The sequence below is a fragment of the Phoenix dactylifera genome, chromosome 6, assembly GCF_009389715.1.
Source record: "Phoenix dactylifera cultivar Barhee BC4 chromosome 6, palm_55x_up_171113_PBpolish2nd_filt_p, whole genome shotgun sequence".
NCBI classification, from domain to species: Eukaryota; Viridiplantae; Streptophyta; class Magnoliopsida; order Arecales; family Arecaceae; genus Phoenix; species Phoenix dactylifera.
Window position 1 is genome coordinate 13,821,319 of NC_052397.1, and position 24,437 is coordinate 13,845,755.

The 24,437-nt window shown below is 37.3% G+C and overlaps 1 protein-coding gene across 5 annotated transcripts; it reads left to right on the forward strand.

Annotated features, from left to right (window-relative positions):
* Nucleotides 1-4,534: 4,534 nt before the first annotated feature.
* LOC103705263 lies at nt 4,535-24,364 on the forward strand. 5 transcript variants are annotated; one of them, XM_008788915.4, is made up of 10 exons: nt 4,635-4,765; nt 6,186-6,252; nt 13,497-13,552; nt 13,638-13,753; nt 16,583-18,083; nt 18,277-18,723; nt 18,802-18,996; nt 19,874-19,930; nt 23,719-23,781; nt 23,885-23,968. In XM_008788915.4, exons 3-10 carry the CDS (start codon nt 13,526-13,528, stop codon nt 23,966-23,968), a joined length of 2,490 nt encoding a protein of 829 aa, XP_008787137.2. In that variant the 5' UTR covers nt 4,635-4,765; nt 6,186-6,252; nt 13,497-13,525. The 5 variants fall into 5 exon arrangements, with proteins under 5 accessions (XP_026659745.2, XP_008787136.2, XP_008787137.2 ...); XM_008788914.4 differs by having other exon boundaries at nt 4,590-4,765; nt 13,497-13,753; XM_026803945.2 differs by lacking the exon at nt 6,186-6,252 and having other exon boundaries at nt 4,654-4,765.
* Nucleotides 24,365-24,437: the final 73 nt, after the last annotated feature.

Sequence of the window (24,437 nt, forward strand, 5' to 3'; positions counted from 1 at the left end):
TGTATTATTTGGTCGTGTACTATATATTGATGAACATTATATTATCGAAATTACGTATTAATATATTTAAAGATATGCATTAATTTGATAGATGTTTAATTTATTTATATATATTATTTGATTATATAATATGTATCGATAAAATGTATGTTCAGAAAATAAGGATGAAAAATGATGCCATGATTTTTTTCGGCCCCATATGTTTTTTGCTCCTTCCGATGGGTAAAGGTCTCGAGATTTCCCTGCGACAACTCCAACCATCCAAATCTTGGGTGATGTCATGTGATCCACCTCATTACGATTCCACTCGCTCTCTTTCTTCTGCCATCTCCTTAGGATGTTCAGCAGGTACATCCAAACCAGTAGAAGCACCAGCTTTTTATTTCCGTGTACCAGCGAGAACTCCAGACCGTCTGATCAGTGGTCCTTCGACGTGACGTTCTCTGATCCGATCTCCTTGATAACAAAAAGAGAAAAACCTTCTTTATTAGACCTATATTGTGAACTACAAAAGAGACTCACGATTAAAAATAACCACTTATGGTCCATTTATCGCGATGTTATGGGAGCCACGTGGGATTGTTGGGTCAGGGTTCCTAGTTGAGTGCGGTTTCCCCGGCCTAAAAAATAAAAGACAGCGTGTGATGACATAGGAAGCGTGACCTTGGAACTCGGGATGTCCTGGCTCCTGCGTCTGAGTCCCGACTCGGTCTCTAACTCGCATCCCAAGGGCGAGTCAAAGGCAGGGTTTTCCTCTTCTTCCCCGTCTTCCAAGACAAGCGGTGGGTCCCATATCTGCGCCTATTTTTTTTTCCCCCGCATTCCATGGTGAGTTACGGCAAGGTTAATCCAAGCCTGAACAATTTTGGGCCAAGAGTATAGTGCCATAGTAAGCCCATCTACTAGGCCCATTATTTACCTTTGTATAGCCAGTGAGATTTTTTTTTGTAGGTTAAAATATGCTTGTGTATTTATGGAAGGATAAGCAACCCTTTTTGAGAGAATGGAAGCAGGTATTGGTGTAACTGCAAGGAATCATAGAGGTAATCTTATTATTACAACGATTGAATTAGGTGAATCGTATTGAAGTTCGGCCAGTGTGACAAAATATTTTGTTTGGCCTTAGCATAGATCTCTGAAATGTGGGTCTAGAGGGAGATTCTTTAACATTTATTCATGGCTTGCAGAACCAAGAACCAAACTACTCATGCAGGTATATTATGGATGATGCTAAGATTTTCAGCTAAAGCTTGTAATAAGCATAGCTTTACACAAGTGCCAAGATATGGAGATCTTGTGGCGCACTTTAGGAATAACAATTCGATTTTTTTTTTCTCTCGGGAACAAAAATTCGATGGTTTCGAGTCAAAGTAGTATGGATTGATGATCCTCTCGAGTTACTTCATATAAATTTTGTAACCATATTACCTAATGATATTTCTTATCAAAAATAAGAATATAGCAGCTTTATATTTAGCTAACGCCTCTAGTTATATATGCATGCACCGCACCCATTTACCGAGAAAGAAAAAACAGATGCACACAACTATTGTATCAATAGAGATAATTTTCTATAAAAAATTTAGTATCTTAATCGATTTAGTCTTTTCGTAGTTGTACGATATATAGTCAAATATGTGATATTTAATTTTTTGGAGTTTAAAAGTTTTTGGGAGAGAGAAACCTTTATGCTATTCCATATTTGTGAGGACCCGTGCAGGCGTGTGTTTAGTTCCACATCGGTTATTCGCTGGGTAGATCTTAGGTACTTATATAGGATCAAGGAACCCAAATAATACCTTCCGGCTAGTCATTTTGGGTGAGGTCCTGGGTTGTTACAAATGGTATCAGAGCGGACCCGACCCATAACCTATGTGGATTAGGGGACACTGCAGCACGGATCCATTGGGGCTGACCACGGACCAATCATGGTGTTTGTGATTATATTTGAATGGATTTAAACCCTTAGCCTGGCGAGGACGTCAGGATTTGAACGGGAGGAGTATGTGAGGACCCGTGCAGGCGTGTGTTTAGTCCCACATCGGTTATTCGCTGGGTAGATCTTAGGTACTTATACAGGATTAAGGAACCCAAATAATACCTTCCGGCTAGTCATTTTGGGTGAGGTCCTGGATTGTTACAATATTATTCATCGTGATCATTGTAGTGTGAGAACACTAGGTTGTGATAGAGGGACTCACAAGAATTTCTTTTGCACATTTTCTATAGTGATTCTTGGAAATGCTACAGTTGACGAATCACAATTGCAATGAAATGTATGGCCTATTGAAAAATGGGCTGGACTTAGCCGTTGGGTCTATAAGCTAAATTTAAGGCTGCAAATGGGTCGGGTCGACCCGTGACCCGACCCGACCCGACCCGCGTAGACCCGACCCGACCCGAATTTTAGGACTCGCGGGTCCGGGTCGGGTCCTAAAATTGGACCCGAATCATTTTCTGGGTCGGATCTGGGTTTACCAAACGGATCCGATCCGACCCGAATGGACCCGAAGAGAGAGACCGCATCCTGCGCATCTAGCACCTACTCCCACAATCTAGCTAGCATCTAGCCTTCCCCCAAATCTACGTCATTACTCACCGTCTCGGCTCCATCGCCTTGCATGCCTAGATTACTCCACCCACTAATTACCCATGCATTCAAGTGTCCAATGACATGGCCTCTGTCGTAACTCCTCTCTCTCTCTCTCTCTCTCTCTCTCTCGATATATATATATATATATATATCTACCCAGTTAGAGGCCTCCTTGCGCCGACCTTTCTCTGCTGAGCTCGTACCCCGTTTCGCCCTTTGGGAAAAGCCCAGCCCAAGTGGCAGCTTTCCCTGATACAAACCGACTCCCTTTGCAGCTCCTCTTGAGGTCAATCTAATGGGCCGACAGCGACACCAGCCCATCCCTACGCTCGTGCCAGCAGTCCATCCTACCCTTCGATCTCTTTCGGCTCCCGTTCCTCTTCCCATTTATATCACGGTGGCCTTTGGCATTGGATGAGGCACTTGAGAACAACTGCACCACCAGCTTATGGGAACCACGACGCCATGGCTTTGGCTTCCGGGTTGGGAGCCGAGCTCAAGGAATGGAAGCAATGGGAAGCGTTTTGGGTTGAAGAAACCTCTATTCCATAAGCACAAAAAAATTGGACCCGATCGGATCCGAACCCGACCCGAATCAGACCCGGACCCGACCCGAACCCGACCCGACCCAACCCGATCTTCAACCGGGTCGGGTCCGGGTCCAAAATTGGGACCCGAACAAAAAACCGGGTCGGATCGGGGTCACCTAGGACCCGACCCGACCCGACCCATTTGCACCCCTAGCTAAATTAGGACATGAACATATAATTTAGACATGAATTGGGATGAGATTTTAAACCTTGTTTATGTGTACTATATTCTTGCATAACTTTATAAGAGGGGCTGGACTTATGCTTGCTGGCCGTCCTCTTGTAAATTAGCTTGGAGCCTCAAGTTAGAGTTCTCAGTCAAAAAAGATTTTGAGTTCTGAACTTGTACAAACTCATTTCATATCTAGTTTGGATCCCCTCAAGTTTGGTCCTCAGCAGAATTACAGGATGGCCGTGATGCATCGGGCCATATACATATATAATATAGGCCTCGATGTCATTTGGCAATACATGGATGACCATGAATGCAGAATTTGATCGTCAAGTTTGATCTCCAAATTTGAGAGGATTCGCTCGTTCGTTATAATGTGCTGAATAGGATTGAGCAATGTGCTTATCCATGCTCATTTTGTAGATTAGGATCATGGGCTAAAATCAGGTTTGAATCCAATCTAATGCGGTTTTGCCCACTAACATCCTTTACTCCTCAAACAAAAAGAGAAAATATTAAAAAGCAATAGGTCGGTCAACATTCAAGTCTGATCCAAATCTAGCCTTAATAATTACTACTAAATTCAGTTCTATTACTTTTTTAAGATACATTTTTCAGCCTGGCCTAACCTAAACTACTATGAGTTTGTTACTCGATATATTTCATTCATCGGACTTTACTACCTAAAACTTGATCTTGAGACACACATCATAGGCGCAACATCTACTATATCTTTTTGCCAAGTTCGAAGACTAATCACACTTTTGTGCCTCAAACTTGAGCTTAGGTCTTGCTTAACTACCTTAGAATAAATGCCATTAAGCATCGGCTAATCATGGAAAAGGCTTCGTTCATCAGTTGTAACAAGATAAGAATTGCACATTATAGGCACAACCACTACCCCTAGTCATTGTCTTAGATAGTGCTTATTGCTAAGGGTATCGATCTAATGTTTTGAGGGGAAAAAAAGAGAGAATATACTGGGTCTTCAAGGTTGTTTCAAGAAATGGCACCAAACCCTAGCCCAGTCTAACTAATTCGATTGCACCATGCCATGCGGTATGATAAGCGGCTCAGCCAAATCGATGAGTTGGTCGGGTAGGTCCGGTCACTCCAATGATGACCTAAAATTCGGCAGACCCGCTTCGGCCGTTGTTCTCCGATTAGCGAACAGTTCACGTCGAGCTCTCGGTACTATTAGAATTTAGAATGCAAGAAAAACGCCTAACGAGATGCTTTCCTCTCTGCTTTTTATCCCAAGAACTGCGAAACTCGCGAAGGCACTCGTCGCTGTTCGCCATCCATTTACCTCTCCGGCCTCCCCATTTCTTCACGCCGACATCTCTTCTTAGGGGAGAGGAGAGGTGGGAAATCGGCCATGGCCTCCGATGTCTCCCAGTTGGCAGCCAGGTAGCTCATGAGTCTCTTATCTTATTCATCCCTACTCTTTTTTTATTTTTTGGCATTGGGTTTCGATAGATATTTTGCTTCTGTTGTTTGTTTGAATTTCTCGAGATATTCACTGTGGAAAATAAATCGTGTAATTTTGTTTAAGATTTGTCGATTCCATTGTTTCTTTTGGAAGAATTAATTGTTTCAGAGGATAGGGTATGGTTTTGTTAAACAATGATGAAAAAGTGTGATTTTTGGATGAATTCTTGATGGGATGATTTTCCCGCAAGGAATTGTTGAGAGAGATTAGTTTTTGATGAAGCAATATGGTAAATTGGAAGATAACAAATGGGGAAGAATTCATAAATGATGAAAAGACGTCTTGTGAGTGCAGACAGAAATTCTGCTGCATTTGTTGATGCATTTCTTGCGAGTCTGTAGACATTGCTTTCATGCTCGGTTTCTTCACAAGCTTAGCAATCATGTACATGCCTGGCCACAAAGAAAGGTGAATGCGACAAGAGACAGATTGAAAGGATTAATTGAGGATTCATGAGGGAGCAAACTCACTTAAGGGCCATTCTTTGGGGAGCATGAAACTTACCCGGGAATGTGTGAACTTTCCCATGATATTTTACCCCCAAGAACGCCCTAAGTGAAATCAAAGACAGAGTTGTTTAATATGGGTCGTGTTGAACGTTTTTGTACTTAGAGAATGTGTTGGATTAATAGGATAATGGGAAAATTCCCACACGAAAATGGCTGGAATTTCACAGGAGACTTATATTGCTGCCGCAAAACTCTATATTTCTAAAGTAGATTTCTACAATGGAATGGATTGTAGTTGTATCAATTTTTGGAATAAGTTTGGGGGGCATTTGGATGTCTTGCCATGGCATTCAAGGATAGCATGCACGGCCTTGCCAGTGCCTTGTTGTTGGCAGCTTATTTAGTTGTTCAGTTGCATAAATGCGCTAATATACTATTTCAGAATGTTACTCCTTGTTTTAAAATATTTTTGTGCACAAGACAGCCCTCAAACAGGTTGTATGTTGATGTTGATGATTAATTTTGTGTTTTTAATGGATTCTCTTTGACGAGCTGTTGCCAAGAACTCTGCTCTTCCATAATAGGATGTTAACGCCTTCTGAAAAACTAATGATGAAAGATATATCTAGCTTTATGCTTATCTCTAGGTTTTGTGAACTAATTTTATGCCCAGATATATCTAAACCTTTTTCTAGTGCTTAAAGTTTGGAATATACAAGTAAATTACATTAATTTAGTATTGACTTCGCTTAGCAAGTTTCACAACTTCGCTAGTTATGATAATATAACTTTTATGTAATTTATATATTTGCTGTAAACCATTTTCTTATCAATCTTATGCTGATTTTGATAAGCTTCAGATTAGTTAACTCTCCATGTTGTTCTTTAGGTACCTTAATGCTTGTAGGAAGCGGGAGGTTCTACCTAATTCTTCTATTTTATCGAGTTTCTTGAAAGTAATTTTCTCATCATACAGAACCTTATTTATCTCCATTTCTTTTGGTTGAATACTTTGATCATCATGACTGTTTGCTTTATATCATAAAGTTCTACTTTATTCTATTTATTGAGGTTCTTGAACGTAATAACCATCGCATCCTATATCTTCATATCTTTTGTTTGAAATTCTCCTAGCATTTTATCCTATCTCCATTTAATCATAAAGTCATTTTTACGAGTTAAGACACAAAAAAAATGACATGATATATATCAGTGGTACTTTAAAATGCAACACTTTTCATTATATCTTGGCTTATTATTTAATTTTGGTGTGGTGCCATAAATTATGTAGTTTGGTGATTTCAAGAACTAGAGGTGCATATGAAAACCTTGGGAAAAAAGTATAAGAATGAGAAGCTGCTGGTGCACTGACTGTGCTGTTCTGTGGGAGAAACCAAAAAGGAGGAAGCTGACAACTTATATGGATACATTGTGCACCAAAAGCTGAGCTGGTCATATGCTGAAAACCAGAGGATAAATGTTATCTGGTTTTGTATCTTTCTATTGATCCGTAAACTTTGATATAACATGACTTGACCTCTAGGCTGACTCCATATGTATGGAATAGTGTTGCTGAGTAAGGTTCATTGGGGTGACATCTTCTTCTTCTTCTTCATTTTCCCCCCTGCGGCTAGCAGATAGTAAGTATAGGGAACTACAATCACCTATTCTTATGACTCCTAAATATGATAGGTGAAAGAAAGGGAATAATAACTGCAAGGGGCTTTTTACTCCCCCCTCCCCCCCCCCCCCCCACCCCCCCCCCCCCCCCCCCCCCCCCCCCCCCCCGAAAAAAAAAGGTTCTGTTTCCGATCTCTGAAGATTTTGGATGATCATAAGTTGTTTCTGTATTAGAAAAAGCTCTTTTCTTCGTGATATTCTGTTTCTTGAGTGACATCTAAAATATCTTTTGTGAAAAATGAACTCACGGATTAGTTTCCCAAGAGGAAGCTCTTATTTTTGCTGTTTTTTATCTTTGAATATTTTGCATGATCTTAAATTGTTTCAACATTAATCTAAGTGTTGAATATTTTCTTCTGTAAATAAGCTATTTTCTGTTTTTGTGGATCTGAATTTGCACGTTGTGCACTGGAACCCTGCGTTTTGTTTTAATTTTAATTGAGATAGCTTATGATGGATGCCATGAAGGTTCAGACATGTAAGTTCTGAGTGATGCCTTCAGTCATTGAGTCTCTTCACATGCTGAGCTAAGTTGAGTGCAAGTTTTTGCTGCAAGATTGAAAAGAAATAACTTTCAACTTGGAGAAGTTACAATAATGTAAAAAAACTAATCATGTGATTGTTATATTAATGTTTCATGGAATTTCTAATCCTTCTGCGTCCCATTTTGGTTGGGGGAAAATAATTGTTGATGGAGAAGGAGATTCTACTAGCGATGCAACTTAGCAAGAGGTGAGGTGTATATTCCTTCTTGCACTTCAGTTCATTAGCTTGAACTAGGAGTTCTATATGTATTAGGAGTTAGCCTTTAGAAAGTCTACTGTGAGGGCTCTCATTGACATGTTTCTTTGGTTCTCCATAAACCAAAAGCGAAGCTTTGTCCACATTAAACTAAAGTTGGCTACATGTGCAATTTAAAACAAAATGTTTCACCAAAGGATTCATAGTGACTTTTCAAAAAGCTGTGACTAGATGCTAATCCACTACTAATCTAGAGCTATCGAAAAGGAAAGACAAGAACACAGTGAATAAATAGCAGTAAAACCAATGGCAATCACAATTATAGTAGATGGATCCATGGAAATAATAGTGACAAATGTAGAAAATAATCGAGACATCAAACATATGTACTGAACATAAACACCACTTGCACTTAACTTTGCTTGGTACTGTCCTATCTTCGTTATCCTATTTTATCTATTTTATCATGAAGATTCCGGAAACCCCACTACTTGGAATTGAATTGGACTTCCTGCTTCATCTTGTATATCTATGAAAGAGTAAGTCGGTATTTAAATTTGGCCACAATAGATCGTTTTGGACCAGCTCCACCCTTGCCCTACGAGCACATCCACATTTCCTATTTCTTACTTGTGCCTCCTATGTAATTTGTTGTATATAAGCAAGCATCCTTGTCTTGAAATTCAAAATCTTATTATTTATTTTTGCCTCTAATACTTGGTATTGTGCGAGTCCATCTCAACATCATCATACCTGCTGCATCATTGTTTGCATATATGCACTTTTCTTTGTTTCTTAACCATAGTTGTCAAATGGCTCAGGTGGCCCTAATAGATTTTGCCTAAGTGGCTGCCTAGGTGCTATTATTTCATCTATGTTATTAGAGTTTTGTATTATTTTTATTAATTGACATTTTGGCACACCTTAAGGCATACATGGTGAATGTAAACAATTAAAATCACTTTAAAGATACATTATAGTTTATATGGCTTATGCCAAACGATTGAGTAAAACTAACAGAAGTATGACATGTATCACCTACTTAAGCTCAAGTGGTAGAGATTGTTCTCCCCTACTGATCAACCTTGCTGGAAGCTAGGTTTGGTCTAGGGTTTTGATTAATTCACATCTCATGGTCCCTCGTTTAAAATTAAAGTTTTGGTATATTAATTATTTACTTGTTTGGTGGTCAGTTTGATACATCCCACTCCCTTATTAGCATCCACGTCATTTTTGTAAACAAAATAGTTTTATAATCATAATTATCTACCCTTCCTATATATACTCCCTTATTAGTTTTATATTCCCTTATGTATGTGTCATAGTCATAATCATAATTATCTAGCCTTTTCCCGACTATTTGTGGTCATCTTTATGTAGCTTCATTCACCGAGTATTTCTATCTAGGGCCACCTGTGATGTTACTCTTAAGTTTTTTCATATCTTTTCTCACAATCTCCATCCATATTAATTTAGGCCTTCCTATTCTTTGTTTACAACGTCAGCACAAACTAGAGTACCTCTCTTTATAGGAGTCTCCAAAGATTTTCATTATTTATGTTCATGCTATCAATTCACTTTTCCTTCGTTTGTGCAACTTTTACAACTCCTCTAATATCTTCATTTCTTAATCTATCCTTCCTAGTCTATATGCATGTAAGTACAGTATGTAAATGTACAGACACATGTGTCTATGTATTTATATATATGAACATATGTATACAAGAATGTTGTGCATATATATTCATATTCATGCATTTATGTCTACACATGCATACCAGTTGACATGCAAAAATAGATTTATGTATATGATATACATATATAGGTTCAATTTTTATATATGTATCTATGCATAAGGTCTTGGAGAGTCTTGCCTAGGTGTTCTTGCTTTATCAACTACCCAGGTCACCACCTGTAATAATTGTATTTTCAATTCTATAGTTCAAGAGTTATTGTGGTCTTATAACCGGATTTTGGATGACCCACTATCATTGGAATTTTTTCAACACCAAACTATTTGTTATCATACTATACTTAATATCCACATATCTCTTTAATAGCCTCCACATAACATAAAATTAACAAACACCTTATTCTTTAGCAATATTTTATCATTTTTTTTCTACAATTAAAAGAAAGCCTTATGAAAGTTCTTCATAAACTCCTCAATTCTGCACACCAATTACCTCAGAATGAGATCATCTTGAATAATCGGTCTTACTGGTTTGGAACTAAATTAGTTCATTGATATGTTGTGTGAGGACTAAGAAACCCAAAATATATCTTCCGGTTAGTCTTTTTGGGTGAGATCCTAGGTTGTGACAAAAATGGTATCAGAGCGAACTCGACCCATAGCCTATGTGGACTAGGGGACACTGCAGTACGAGTTCATGGAAGCTGATCATGGTGCTTGTGATTAGATTTAAATGGATTTGAATCCTTAGCCTGACGAAAATGTCAGGGCTTAAACGGAGAGAATATATGAGGACCCGTGCGAGCATATGTTTAGTCTCATATCGGTTATTCGCTGAAGAGATCTTGAGTACTTATACATGACTAAGGAATGCAAAAAATACCTTCAGGCTTGGGTGGAGTCCTGAGTTGTGACAAAAATGGTATCAGAGCGAACTCGATCCATAGCATATATAGATTAGGAAACACTGCAACACGAGTTCATGGAGGCTGACCACGGGCCGATCGTGGTGCTTGTGATTAGATTTGAATGGATTTGAACTCTTAGCTCAATGAGGACGTCAGGGCTTGATCATGGTATGTGAGGATCCGTGCGGGCGTGTGTTTAGTCCCACATCGGTTATTTACCGAGGAGATCTTGGGTACTTATACAAGACTAAGGAACTCAAAAAAATACCTTCCAGCTAGCCTTTTTGGGTGAGGTCCTAGGTTATTACATGTTGATCATCTATTCCACAATTTTATGTTAGTTTGATCCCTCAATAATTTGTTTAATCTTCTATGTCACTTATGTTCTTTAAATCACAACCACTATACTTCTCCAGTTATCATGCAGTTAACTATTGTATAATCTTTTTGAGAAAGTGATTAATCAAACCAATCCTTTTCTAACAATTTTTGCGCATATCATTTACTAATCTAGTTCATCCCAAAGCCTCATCCCCATCTTCTTTTCGAAAATGCTATTACATTTTACTGATAGTCCAATGATTTGTTGCAACACCTGCAAATTATCTAAATCAAGAATCTCTCATGGAAATCCCCCTTTTCTCAATGTAGGTAATTACAAACCTTTTCATGACTTTACTATTGCAAGTCTCTTCTATGGCTACCATCTAGCTTAAGATACACAAAAGGATCTAACTTTTACTTCTATGGTAGTAGCTTCACTACATACTAGGGGTGGCAATTGGATCGGGTTGGTTGGATAATTGGATGTAGGTTAGGTCAAATATTTGTCAACTTGAATGAACTTGTTTATTAAACAGGTCAAAAATTCAAATCTGAACCTGACCTGCTTATTGAACCGATAACCAGATCCGATCGCATAACTCATTTACTAAATAGGCTGAGTCAGATTAAATGGAATAAACAGGTTAAGTGAGTTTTTAACATATTAAATAAATTTAAACAGGTTAAATAGGTTAAGCAGGTTAAGTTAAATAAGATAGAAATGAGCTAATCAGGTTTTAAATGGGTTAAATGGGTCAGGTCATGACTTGACCTAATTATCAAATGGGTCAAAACAGATTAAATGGGTCAAACATCTAAACTTGAACTTGTCCCATTTAATAAATGGGTCTAGACAGGTTGACCCATTTATGACCCAAGCCTATTTGTGTCAAACTTGAATCTGCTTAAAGCAGGTTGTTTGCGAGTCGGGTTGACGGGTCGAGTCATAAATTGCTACCCATACTACGTACACCAAAAGTGCTTTCAATCTTCTAGTACTCCAAGTCAATAGGCTTCTCACTCTGAAATATGGTAGATAATTAAGTGAACTACACAACTTAGCAAGTACCCAAACATGGTGAACAACATAGTACAAACCAAAATAGAACAATAGAAATGATAAGGATACATGCTTATAACTCAAATAGTTAATATCTAGCTTATAGTACATATCCATAAGTACACTTTGTAACGTAACATTATTTTGAAGCATCAAAATGCTTTTAAACAACTGGTATCATCAGAACCCGTGCCTTTCGTGCAAAACTATGAAAAACACTCGTTGTAGTGTAACATCGAGATACACTTGAAACACTTGAAATACATTGTGGTACACTTAAAAATATATTAGAATTCACCAAAACTTTGTAACTCACGATCGTTTTAATTGGTTAGTGATCAACTATTACACTTGCTGATCAGGGGTTCATGGATCAATAGGCCCATTAGTTAAGGATTCACCGCATCATGTCTCCACTGAGAACACGAAGGCTAACAACTTAGCCACTGCTGGCCAGTGTCACTGCATCATGCCTCTGTTGAGATCACGAAGACCAACAACTTTCCCTTTACTGGCCCGGGTCACCGTATGGTGTCTCAATTGAGAACATGAAGGCCAGCAACTTTCCTCCTGCTGGCTAGGGTCACTTATCACAATATTATTGACTAGAAGTTTTCATTTCAATTTGTAACAAATGAAAGTTTACACTTTCAGGCGATATAATGATTAACGAACTCCTTTGAATGACTACAGTCAAAAGAATCCCCTTTGATATATTAACATGAATTGAAATCATGAGGAGTTAATGCTGATAAATTTGGATCTCCGATAGTCGTTCAAGGCACACATTTTTTTCAAAATTCACTTTCCAAGACCAGAAACTTCTGAAAACTTTGATCATTTTCATATAAGAAGGATATATAACATATAGTAGTATTCTTGTAACCAAACACAATGTTGAACTAGAATCAATAAGCAAAACAAGGATTGTAGACGATTTATAAACAGTGAAGAGTACAAAACATAATCTGGTCCATATAAGTTTCACAAATTAAGATTCACTGTTTATGGACCAGATTCTGTAATTTATAAGATAATGATGCCTTACAAATTATTGTGAAACTTCATTTATGGCCATTTGATGCCTTACAATAAGATAATGAACGATCAGAAAGGAATTATCTCTATCTACCTTTCCTGGCTACATCATCCAGGATTATGCATATATGCAGGGGCATTAGTGCGATAGCATAACTTAGCGACCTCTATCTGTGAATTCTGAAACTGTAGTAGATTTTTTCTTCTGTACAAGCAAATAGCGTATAAGACTTCTATGGAACAAGTGCTTCTTCACTTTAATTTTGGAATAATATTCACTGCAATGCCCATCATACAGTGGCATTCTTGTTGGAAGCTAGCTAAGATTTATGTTAAATTCATGATTTCCTCTCACAGAATGCTTCTATCTGCAAATCACTGCACTGCTTCTAGCTAGATATACCATTCTGAATCTTGCAACTAGTTTGCAGAAGTATTATATTGCTCATTACAAACTTTTAACTTATTTTTTTCTTTACTGTACATGTAGAGTTGTGAATTCTCTGAGACTTGAAAGACTTAACTTTTAATAAGTGCTGATATATGAAATTCTCATATTTGATTTCTGGAAAGGAATTGAATACATAAGTTATTTTTTAAAAAATTTGACTCTATGAAGTTACAAGTACTAATTGTCATCTAAAAGAGATCCAGACTTTAAATATACTTTAGCAACGTATTGTGATTAAATCTTCTTCTACCTTTTATGCTTGCTAGCATTTGAAATATAGTTTCTGATACTACTGTGCTACTCAGGTTAAGCATCAGAAGTCACGTGCAGAAGAATGCTGTTTGAAAATCATCATAGACCAGTTAAAGAGCTCTGATTTTCCTCCGCTTATAGATGTTTTATCTATGTCCAATTTATCTGAGATTGATGCAGTTGATGTATGGCAGAAGTCATCTTATATCTTGTTAGATGGAGAATATGTTCTGTCTTTGCTTCGTGCAGTCAACCAGAAGCTTCGGATGATTGATCTCGTTGATTCGTCATCCTGGAAAGATGTTTTGCAGTATGTTTCACTATACTTCTTAAAATTTTCTTTGGTTTTAATCTTTCTGTTCAATTCTCAAACTATATTTAACTATGCCAATTCATTAACTCCATCCTTACCCGGTCTGCTAATTTGATTGCTGGAAAGAACTAAACTCCTTGTCTTTTTTCTATCCTTCTCCTAAGAATATTAGACATGAATTTAAACCTTCTATATCTTACTTTTTGATACAAATGATGGTTTTTTCTTGTAAAAGAATTGAGGACAAGGAAGTAATCTGCCAAGCAAAAATTACCATGTTTAATTTAATGAGATGCATGTGACCTGGTCACCAAGGAAGCCTGAAGACAAATAAAGGTGCTGCCAGTGCCATGGCACAGGGAATTGAAGAGCTGGTTCGAACTGCAAGTTTTATTATAGATGCTATGTTGCAATTAGATTTGTTACCTCTGCTGTTTAAAAGTTGAGAGAATTTTAGCTTTAGCACATCATAATGCCCAACCTCCTTATAGTAGTTTCAGTGAACAAGGTTATATTGCGATGCGTTCAAGAAACACAAGATGGTGCAAAAGGTATTCTTATATATGCTGAGGTGGAAAAACTAGTGATTGGAAATACAGTTATAAACATTGAGGAAGGAGTTCTGAAATGGTTACAATAAACTGATAATTAAATAATATATATGACTTAGGGGTGTAAGAGATGAGGGAAAAAAGTATTACTCTTATTACTTTGTATTCTATTGCACTCATCTCTGGCTGCATACAGTTGATTATGGGGCTTTTGTAATGCACCATAAAAAGGAAAATTTAAAGTTGCACCCTATGTTTGGCTATATAATTCAGATTTTCTTGCACGTAAGCTGAAGTGTCGTACAAGAACACTGAAAGCTTGGACTAAAAAGAAGTGTTGCTGCAGAAAAGGTTGTCAGGTAAGCCAGCTGACTCTCTACAATGGATAGAGTACTGGAGGGATGGAGTTCATCAGATCTTGCATTTTCATGGAGAAAGTTGTAATTTTAACCTGATTTAGCTAGGATGAACATGTTAGGTGGGCTGCTTGACCGATGTTTGATGCACCTTGGTTGGTTAAGAAAAACTGTGCTTGCGTATGTCAGTGCATGCAGCTTCCCTAGCATGTTCATCTCCTACTGATTTCAACTGGTGCAGCAGCCAAGTGCATCCTTCTTGATCAAGCAATTGTCAGCTGTATGCTAGGTGCCTAGGAAGCTAGAATAAATGAACTAAATAAATCAAGGAATAATATCCTTGAGTTTGAATCATTTTCCCAAGGATTTCAAGTGCCATTGTTACGGGCATGCAATGTACTGATGATTAAGCAGCAAAGGATGCAAGCTGACCATGACACACCAATTTAAGAAGGTCATGCAAATAAAGAATTATCATCTTATCTGCCGAAAAAATGAGTTGCAAGATTTAAAAAATTCGGTCCGGCTCGGCCTACCTTGCTCTTGAGTGTTATGAAGATTTAAAAAATTCTTCTTTTGTTTGGCTTCTGTTTGCATGGCAGAGTCGAGTTTTGCTGGTTAAAATTATTCCATAAATCCTTCTATCACAACTAGAAGAAATTGTCTAATTGTCTCAAATCGCCAAGCCAGGGATTGGTTCCTTTTGAGGATTTTTTTTGGATTGGTTGCTAATTTTGAAATTTTATTTATAGAGACGCTTATAGTGGTTTGGACTTTATACAAATTGTTAAGATAGTTTATGAGTTCTTAGTTCTTAGTCAAGTGCTGTTGGGAGAATTTGGTCTTTCAATATAACGAAATTGTCTTGATTGATCATGGCAAAAATAACCTGGGAAATGTTTGATGTTAGTGTGTTATAATTGTAGATATACTACTAATTCATGTATCATATTAACAAACGATGTGATATTGTCATGGCCTACTATATGAAGCTATAATATGTTTAGTAACTTTTTCTTTAAATTGATGGTTTAATACTGAGATCTTATTCGACAAGTGCGAGTATTGAAGATAATTCCGCCCACATTATCAAAGAAAATAAATAATTCTGGTTATGAAAGTGATTTTCGCCTTATAAATATTTCTTCTAAATTTCATAGTATTATTATTTTGCAGGCTACTTCTTATCTACTTATCGATGATTTTTCAGTATCACGCGTTTTTACTGTGATGTAGTCTAGTAGTCACCATATTCCTTCGGATGAATTGGAACTAAAATGCAAATTTAGCAGAAATCACAGATTGTAGGCTTACTGTTCATTGCTAATACACTAAATTCATCATAAGAGAGCATCATGGTTTTGCTGATTTGATTTTGCAGTTGTTGAAATTGGACAGAATTTGATCTGATTTTTGTCATTAAATTATGCGTTTGTCAACTACTGGTCACAATTGCTGCCAAACTACTGATGCCAATAGATAATAGATCAGTATTCTATAGCTTCACTCAATATCTAACATGTGCTTAGGATTCTCATTACAGTTCTACAACTTGCTCCTAGCTTCTTCTATGTTTTAAATTTATTGTATATATGTCTCTGAGTTCTTGTGGTATATTATCTAAACTTCCAGGATTATTTTGGTGATATGAAGAAATACCTTGTCTCTCATTCTTTTTCCCTTCCAAACTCAGTTGCATGTTTTTAATGCCAGATTTTTATCTTTTATTTTTTTATTATATATTTTTTCCATTACATGCTTTAGTTACTTTGATTTTTGTTCTGCTGGATACCATCAGAATTTGCTATTCTATTTCAGCTCTTCTTGATCACATATCAAGTTAAATGTAGTTCTGGTTGTGTTAAAATTTTTGTAATTCTGACATAATTATGGTCCTTATGTAATTCCTCTATTCCCAGTGATATTTACCAAAAAGGGATAACATGCCAGATTTTAAACTTGCGCTTCTCTCCTATTCAGAAGCTCAGCATGACCGGGAAATTCATGCAGCTGCACACTCTTAAACTGGACTTCAGTGTTCATCTGACCAGTTTCCATGCAAGTTGCTTTAGTTGCATGCCAAAGCTAATGCGGCTCTCTATGTGTGACACAAGAGTTACCAATCTTTGGATGACAAGTGCTGCACTATCAAAACTACATTCCTTGGTGGAACTACGTTTCCAGAGTTGTTTGTGTTGCTATGATACTGGGCCATGTTCTGGCAAGAGAGTGACTTCATATGCTTATGAGAAAATTGGATCTTCTTCACATCATTGTTACTCTTACCCTGAATCACTCTCTGTGACCAATGAGAACTTTCGATTGCAAAATATGCAAGAATCTAGCATCGATAGAAGTCCCAGCACTCTATATTCTGATGATGACTCCTTTACAAATCATGAATTGCATCAAAGCACATCTGAGGAATCATCAGCTGAAAGCGACCTAGATATTTCAAGTGATACACAAAGCATTGATAACTGGACAGACATATCCCAGGATTCTGATCATGAGTTGGATGGACGGACCAATTCAGAAATTTCAGTAAACACATCAGACCTTACCATATCATCTAGTGGTCATTCTTCTGTACCATCAACCATCAGGCTTTTTGAGGAAGTCATATATTCTAGTACAAGAATGAAAAATGACATTTGCAACACAAATATGTTTGAAGGTCTGAAAAATAATAGTTTAATTGTCCATACAAGTACAGATGAAATTTACAGTCAACTTAACCATAGGAATCGATTCTCTGCTGACACAATATTTATTGAAGATGAAGAAGGGTGTTCAAGTAGAGAGTCAAACTTAGAAAATACTACAGAGACTTTGGACTTGGCTCCAGAAAATCATCCTTCACATCATTCTTCACCAATTTGTTTTGAGAAATATTACAGAGAATATATGATATATTCACTTCCACAATTAAAAGTTTTAGATAATTTTCCTGTCAAAAATGTCGAGAAGGAGAAAGCAAAAGCAATATTTAAGAAATACTATGAGCATGTACCATACAACAGACAACCAAAAGAGAGTGTTGTCAGTATTTTGCAAAGGCGTGAAGTGGGGTCCAATGCTTTTTATCAGAAATATTCTCAAATAAAGCAGCCATATTGTCGAGAAAGTCATCATTCCTTCTCCAGGTCGCTTTCTGCTGCTAAAGTAAGTTCTGCTTTACAGCCCCATCTGCATCCAATTTCCAAGTTCAGAAGTGGGTCAAGGAAAGAAACTAGGAGTTTCTGTCCACGGCAATTTGAATATCATCCTAGTAACCCTGGTCTTATGGTCTTTGGTACAGTGGATGGGGAGCTTGTTGTTATGAATCATGAAAGTGAGAAACTTGTTGGCTATCTCCCTTCAGCTGGAGCACTTAATAGCATTTTAGGGCTTTGCTGGCTTAAGAACTGTCCATCCAAGGTATGGGACTACTGCAGAAAGCATTATCTGCTGCCTCTATTCAAGTTTTAGATAAATGTTTTTTTTAAATCCCTAATTGTGTGCATCTATTTTATCAGCATTAAAAATGTTGGCATTCTTGCATTATCCAAATTTGTTTCTGGAGTTCATATATCTTCCTGATTATAACTTTTGTTTTTATTTCTTATGGAAGCTCATTGCTGGCTCCGACAATGGTTCTTTGCAAATGTACGATGTTTGTCAAATGCGATCAACGGTTACTGACCAATATTGCAGCATGAATGCTTCTGTGCACACATTTGATGATTTTGAGCAGTTGACATCTGTTCATGTAAATTCAACTGATGAATATTTTGTTGCAAGTGGATTCTCAAAGAATGTAGCTTTGTATGACATAGGCAGTGGAAGGCGCCTGCAAATTTTTCAAGATCTTCACGGGGAGCATATTAATGTTGTTAAGTTTGCACACCATTCCCCTACTCTCTTTGCTACTGCATCCTTTGATCATGATATCAAGATGTGGGACTTAAGGCAAGGACCCTCAAGGCCCTGTTTTTCAGCTTCTAGCTCAAAAGGAAATGTGATGGTGTGTTTTTCTCCTGATGATCACTATCTGCTTGCCTCGGCCATTGACAATGAGGTACTCTTCTAACTAACAGGGAGTCACAATATGCATTCAAACATTTTCTGATGTTATCTTAATGAGCATATGTTGCAGGTTAAGCAGCTATTAGCTGCAGATGGAAGGCTTCACATGTCATTCAGTATTTCTTCCACTGGAAGTTCTCAAAATTATACTCGATCATACTACATGAATGGAAGGGACTACATTATCTCTGGAAGCTGTGAAGAGGATGTTGTCCGAATTTGCTGTGCTCAAACTGGAAGGCGGCTAAGAGATGTTTCTCTGGAGGTGATTTAGATCTACAACTTTTTTGCAACTGCCATCTTTATAACAATTTCAATTCATTTAATGAATTTCAATGCAAAATTGGACATCCAAATGAAAATTAATGATACATGTGATTGAAAAATTAAATGGTCTTAAAAAATTATTAACTCAAATTAAAGCATATGCTGCCTGAGCATATGAATGATTCAAATTAAAGCAGAAAACTGTGAAACTATGCTTTAGTTGTCTTAAGTTGATAACTTGATATAATTCAACAATGTCCATATGGAATCTGAATATTTAGTTCAGGTGGCAAATTACTGTTGCTCTGATCATAATAACGTTAATTGTTCTACTAATGTATCCAAGTGGACCATTAAATGTAATAGTTATTATATTTATGTGGTGTGTTGCAATGCTAAACTTATATTTTCAGCTTTGCTACATAGTTAGTCTGAAAAGAATATGATTTGAACAGCAAACTTAATAATATGGATTGGTGGGTTAGACCTTGTGAAGCAGAGGGGACAATTGCTTGGTGAAATGGTAAAAGGGGTTGACAAGCGCAATGGCACGGATATGGGGTTTGTGCAAGAAACAAAGCTAAAGGTTAGGTCTGTCCCCAGTTCGCCTCTCCCAGGACCCTAGGTTGCAGGGACAATAACTGGATAGTAACTTTTTTTTTGTTACCTTGTGAAACAGCACAAAGATTATCTATATGTTTCTGGTAGCAGTGAAAATAAATTCACCTCTGACTTCTTATTGTTAGCGATTACAATTTACTGAAATATAAAAACCTAATTCTCTATGTGAAAGAAAAGTGAGTCCATGAAACATTGATGTTATGTTTATTTACAGTCTATGTCCATTAATGGAATTGTGGCTTTTTTCCTTGCAGGGTAGAGGTTCAAGAAATTCTATGTTTGTGCAATCTTTGAGGGGTGACCCATTCCGGGTGAGAATTTTAATATGGTGCATGTCCTTGATCTTATGCTATTGGTTTTGCATATCTTGACTGCTTTAGTTTCTTCTATCGAGATCTCTGGTCTGTTTGTTGTCATATCTTTGGATTTTCTACCTTTTGAACATCTTGAACATCTAGAACCTGCTTATTTTAAGAACTGAGCAGCAAACCAATTGCGGATGAAGATTAGTGTCATCAAGTTGCAAGATCATATACATTATGTTGATTCAAACGGGGAAAGATTTATGGACATTCTTAAAATTTGCTGACTGCTGGAATTTGTTAAATCATCAGAGAATAACTTGATATCATTTTTATCACATTAACAAGAAATATGATTCATGTGCTCTTATCCAATTCTTGACTAAAATTTTGCATATTTCGCATTAGAAAGTAGAGATTATGTTGTTTTGCATCTGTACTATTTTGTGAGCAAATCGGCCTTTTCCTATCTTCTTGCATTAGAAACTATGATTGTATGTTATAGTTGCACTAGTTATTTTGGTGCATTGACTCATGCACTTTGTAAATTCTGCTTGTGAGTAGGTGGGTGCCTATGTGCTTGCATATTTATGCTGATTTGTTTTTTGTATGCGGATGGGTGAGCACGTGTATTGTTGTACAAAACTATAACAATCTTCTATGGCTTACACTCCAGAGGCGTTTTAAGGTTAGATTGTTGTGATACATTTTTGTCGTTTACTGATCGAGATCACTGGTATTCTCTTTGGTGTTCCCCATCACTCCTTGCCGAATCCTTTCTTCTGTTTTTATGTTGTCATCTTTGTCATCGTGGTTGCTCTCCTTATATGCTGCTCTGTTTTCTTTGTAATATAAAAAAGATTCTTTTTGAATTGCATAATTCTTCTTCATGCATTTGATGCTGAGCTGCTTCTAATTATCCACACCACTCTAGCTGGTTGCTGGATCATCCTATTAAAGTGAATGCTATCCATTTCGTGCTTATACTTTCAAAGACAGGTGCCCCAACAATTTGACTTGCAAACTGGGATAGGGCAAATATGATCATATTTATGGACAAGAATAGCTGCCAATAGGAACTTCATTTACAAATTGTGGGAGAGTATGCATGCTTTGTATCCTGGACAGACGTACTGCAGATGCATGTGCATTTTATGGATAACTAAGATCATACAGTTCTTGTAAATAGGAAACTTACAGCCACTGGCCTGCCTAAGCCCATTATCTTTTATTTAGTCTATTTATTTTACTTTTCCTAGGTTTTTATAGGATTAGGTCTTATTTTTGACTTAACCATCTTAGCCTATAAATATACAAGCTCTATGGTCTAGAGATTTGAGCAGTTTGTTCAGTGATATTGCCTGCGGGCTTTTGGAAGTTTCAATCCCTTTGAAGTGATCGAAAGTTCTTCATTCTTTTTGCTTGAAGTACTGTTGATAGGGACAGGGGTTCCGATCATTAAGTGCTGGTTATTGTACTTATCAATAATTAGTGCTTGGGATTTTTACACCAATGAACTTATATTTGTTTGTGGGCGCACACACATCTTACCTGCTGATACATTGTGCATGTTCTACCCACCCAAGTTATTGTGCGAGACCGCTTCACAGAATTACACTCTTCATTCTTTTTCCATTGAAGAAATGCAACCATCATGCATCTTATTTTTCATCTTTGTGAACTTAAACACGCCATCTTTGCTTCTAAACTTAAATTCTATCCAAATGCTTGCCTGAGGTGTTGTGTAGCTTTATTGTACTGCATCATCTTTACTGCTCTTTCTCGAAGTCCGTAAGGTTCTCTCACTGTAAGAAATAATACAACAAACAAAGTAAATAAAGGGGTTGATGAGTTGATCTTTCCCCATTAAGGTGATCGGTCTGTCATCACTTATTTCTCTCAAGTCAACCTTTTTCATGCCATATTCTCAGGCAAGTTGCAAATTCATATGGTCAGCTTTCCATGATAATTACTTCATTTGGTTATTTTCTCCCCTTGATTGGATGGAGGTACTTTTCACTTTTGGAAAAAAAAAGAAGTCCACCAGTGAAATGCCTACAAAAATACATTGATTCATCAGCCACGAGGTGTTCTTAGTCTGATAAAACTTAGGCTTTAAAGAGTTGCTAATCAAGCTATTGATATATGGATATTGTTGTTAAGGCAATCATTACCAACTAGCTGCATCTAATGGTTTAGGTTCTCCTCAAGCATTGTTTGCTCTGACAATCTGATCCAGGGTCCTATCTTATCACTCAGTTCCCCCCGTAGTTTCGAGTTTGGTTCTTTAGTTCCAAATCTGAGGTGTTGTCATTATCATCACTCAGTTCCTAGCACATGATCAGTCATTTTGATTAATTTCCCATCATTTCATCTTTTGTGACTCCTGTTACCATCATAATGTTTATTGTTCCTTCATGTAAACAGTACTTTTAGAATTATTTGTCCTTCCAATTTTTAAGAAGACCAGCACAAAATTTTCATTTCTGCCTACTGCATTGATCCATTTATTTGGACAAGAACCATTTATAGCTGTAGTGACGTGAAGACAAGAGTTTTGGAGAATTATAATGACCTAATGAATGCATTTATTGGATACAAAGGTACAATGAAGTTACGACGGCACATAGCCCCTGATGTTATTACACTTAAATGTGTTTACTGTGCATATAAATAATCAAAATGACTACCTATGACTATACAACTATATAGTCTGTAATTTAACTCCTAAAAGATGGTAGGTTATTGGCGAACTGGCACTGGTGTGTGGTAGTCTGGGCCTTCATGGAGAAGTTTGCAAGCCGCTAGATATGCAGGAGCAAGAGTGTTTTGATGAGTATTGTGTTGGTCATCAAACACAAATTTCTTCGCATGAAAACAAAGGGTTGCTATCTAGTTTCAATGCAGTTTTGATGATATTTAGATGACGTGATTCTCGACAACATGCTTAGGTCAGATAAGCCGGCAAACTCGAGCAACCCTGCTGAAATGTCTGTGATACTCTGCAGTAGGCTGGTAGTGTGTGAGAGAGTATCCTACTTATTGCTCTTTGAAGGGGTATGGAGCCCCAACGAAAGCACTTAAGCCAGTAATAGAATCTCTAACCTAACCTGAGCTCCCACCAGAATGAGGTGTGAAAAAACCAAAATGTTGCATAATATATAGGACATCAGCATATCGAGTGGAATGAGCAGCACTAACCAATTTTCTTATCAAATGAACCATTTGCAGAAGCCTTTGTGCAAGATTGTGAAGTGCACAAGACCATCCTCCTAAACACAGTACCAATTAGGACCACTGAAGGGACTCTTCTGTCTTGGAAGAAGCTTCATATGAGGTTCTACAGATGCATGACTAGCGTCCAGATTGAAGCTATGACACGCATCCTCAAGTAGAGATGATAATAAGCATATAAATTCAACAATATTAACAAGTCATGATTTGTATTTCAAAGAGATGATGATAGTCTATTTATTGGGCAAAGTTCTGTACTCAAGTCCCAACTTATCACTGTTAGGGGGACTCCTGAAGACTGAAATGGTGTAGGGCTTGTTAGCAGTGCTTGAGTGACAGAGTTTCCATAATCTGACTGCGCAGCCTTGAGGCATTTTGCTCACTTGGGCATGTACTTGCCTCCTTGCAACTTCATCAAATACTAAGATAGCAAACTAAACTGCATGCGGTGTCACCTTACTACAGTGAAAGAACTTTTCCCCCCCTTTTCTTGTTGTTGCTGGCCCTAATGCATGTTCCATAGATTCATGTTATACCATATAAACTTATGCCGTTCGATGCAGGCTTTTCATATGAGCATCCTGGCAGCGTATTGGCACCCATTTGCTAAGTCTGAGATTGTTAAGGTAGCTTTCTTTATTCATGTATCCTGGTGTCCGAAGTTTTACTGTTGCATCTGTTTTATGAGCTTGTTTATATAATTACCTATATTTGGGAATTCTTCTTCAGGTGAATTTATTGCAGTCCGATGAAGGTACTGAAGAGAACTCCCGTGCTTGTGGCAGGCAGGCTTCATCCAGTATGGGAGGTTAATAACCATGGCCCTTGTTTTATAAAAATGACAGATCTATGCCTTTATGGCATGCCTATGAATTCTAACTAGCTGGTATTCCCTAAATATGGATATTCAATTGGAATTTTCTTCATTTTATTTATTTATTTTTCTTTTTTTTGAGGGGTGGGGAGAGTGAGGCTTGCTGTTCAGTGCTTTATAGTAGTTATATGTTGCTTTATGAATAGCAGTCTCTCTGGACTGGGACAATCAACTCATGATGTCGCGGATGAGGCTGTTCAAATATCATTACTAGCAGTGGATAATTTTCTATGTTCTAAAATGAACCATGGATGATTTTTGTATTCGAATTTATGAAGTAAAATACCTTTTTTCGAACCCCTTCTACTATGAAATATAGTTGATTTTTATATTCAGATTTATGAAGTACAATACCTGATATCAAACCTCTTCTGTTGTTCATCCTGTCTAAGATTCTTCTTCTTTTTT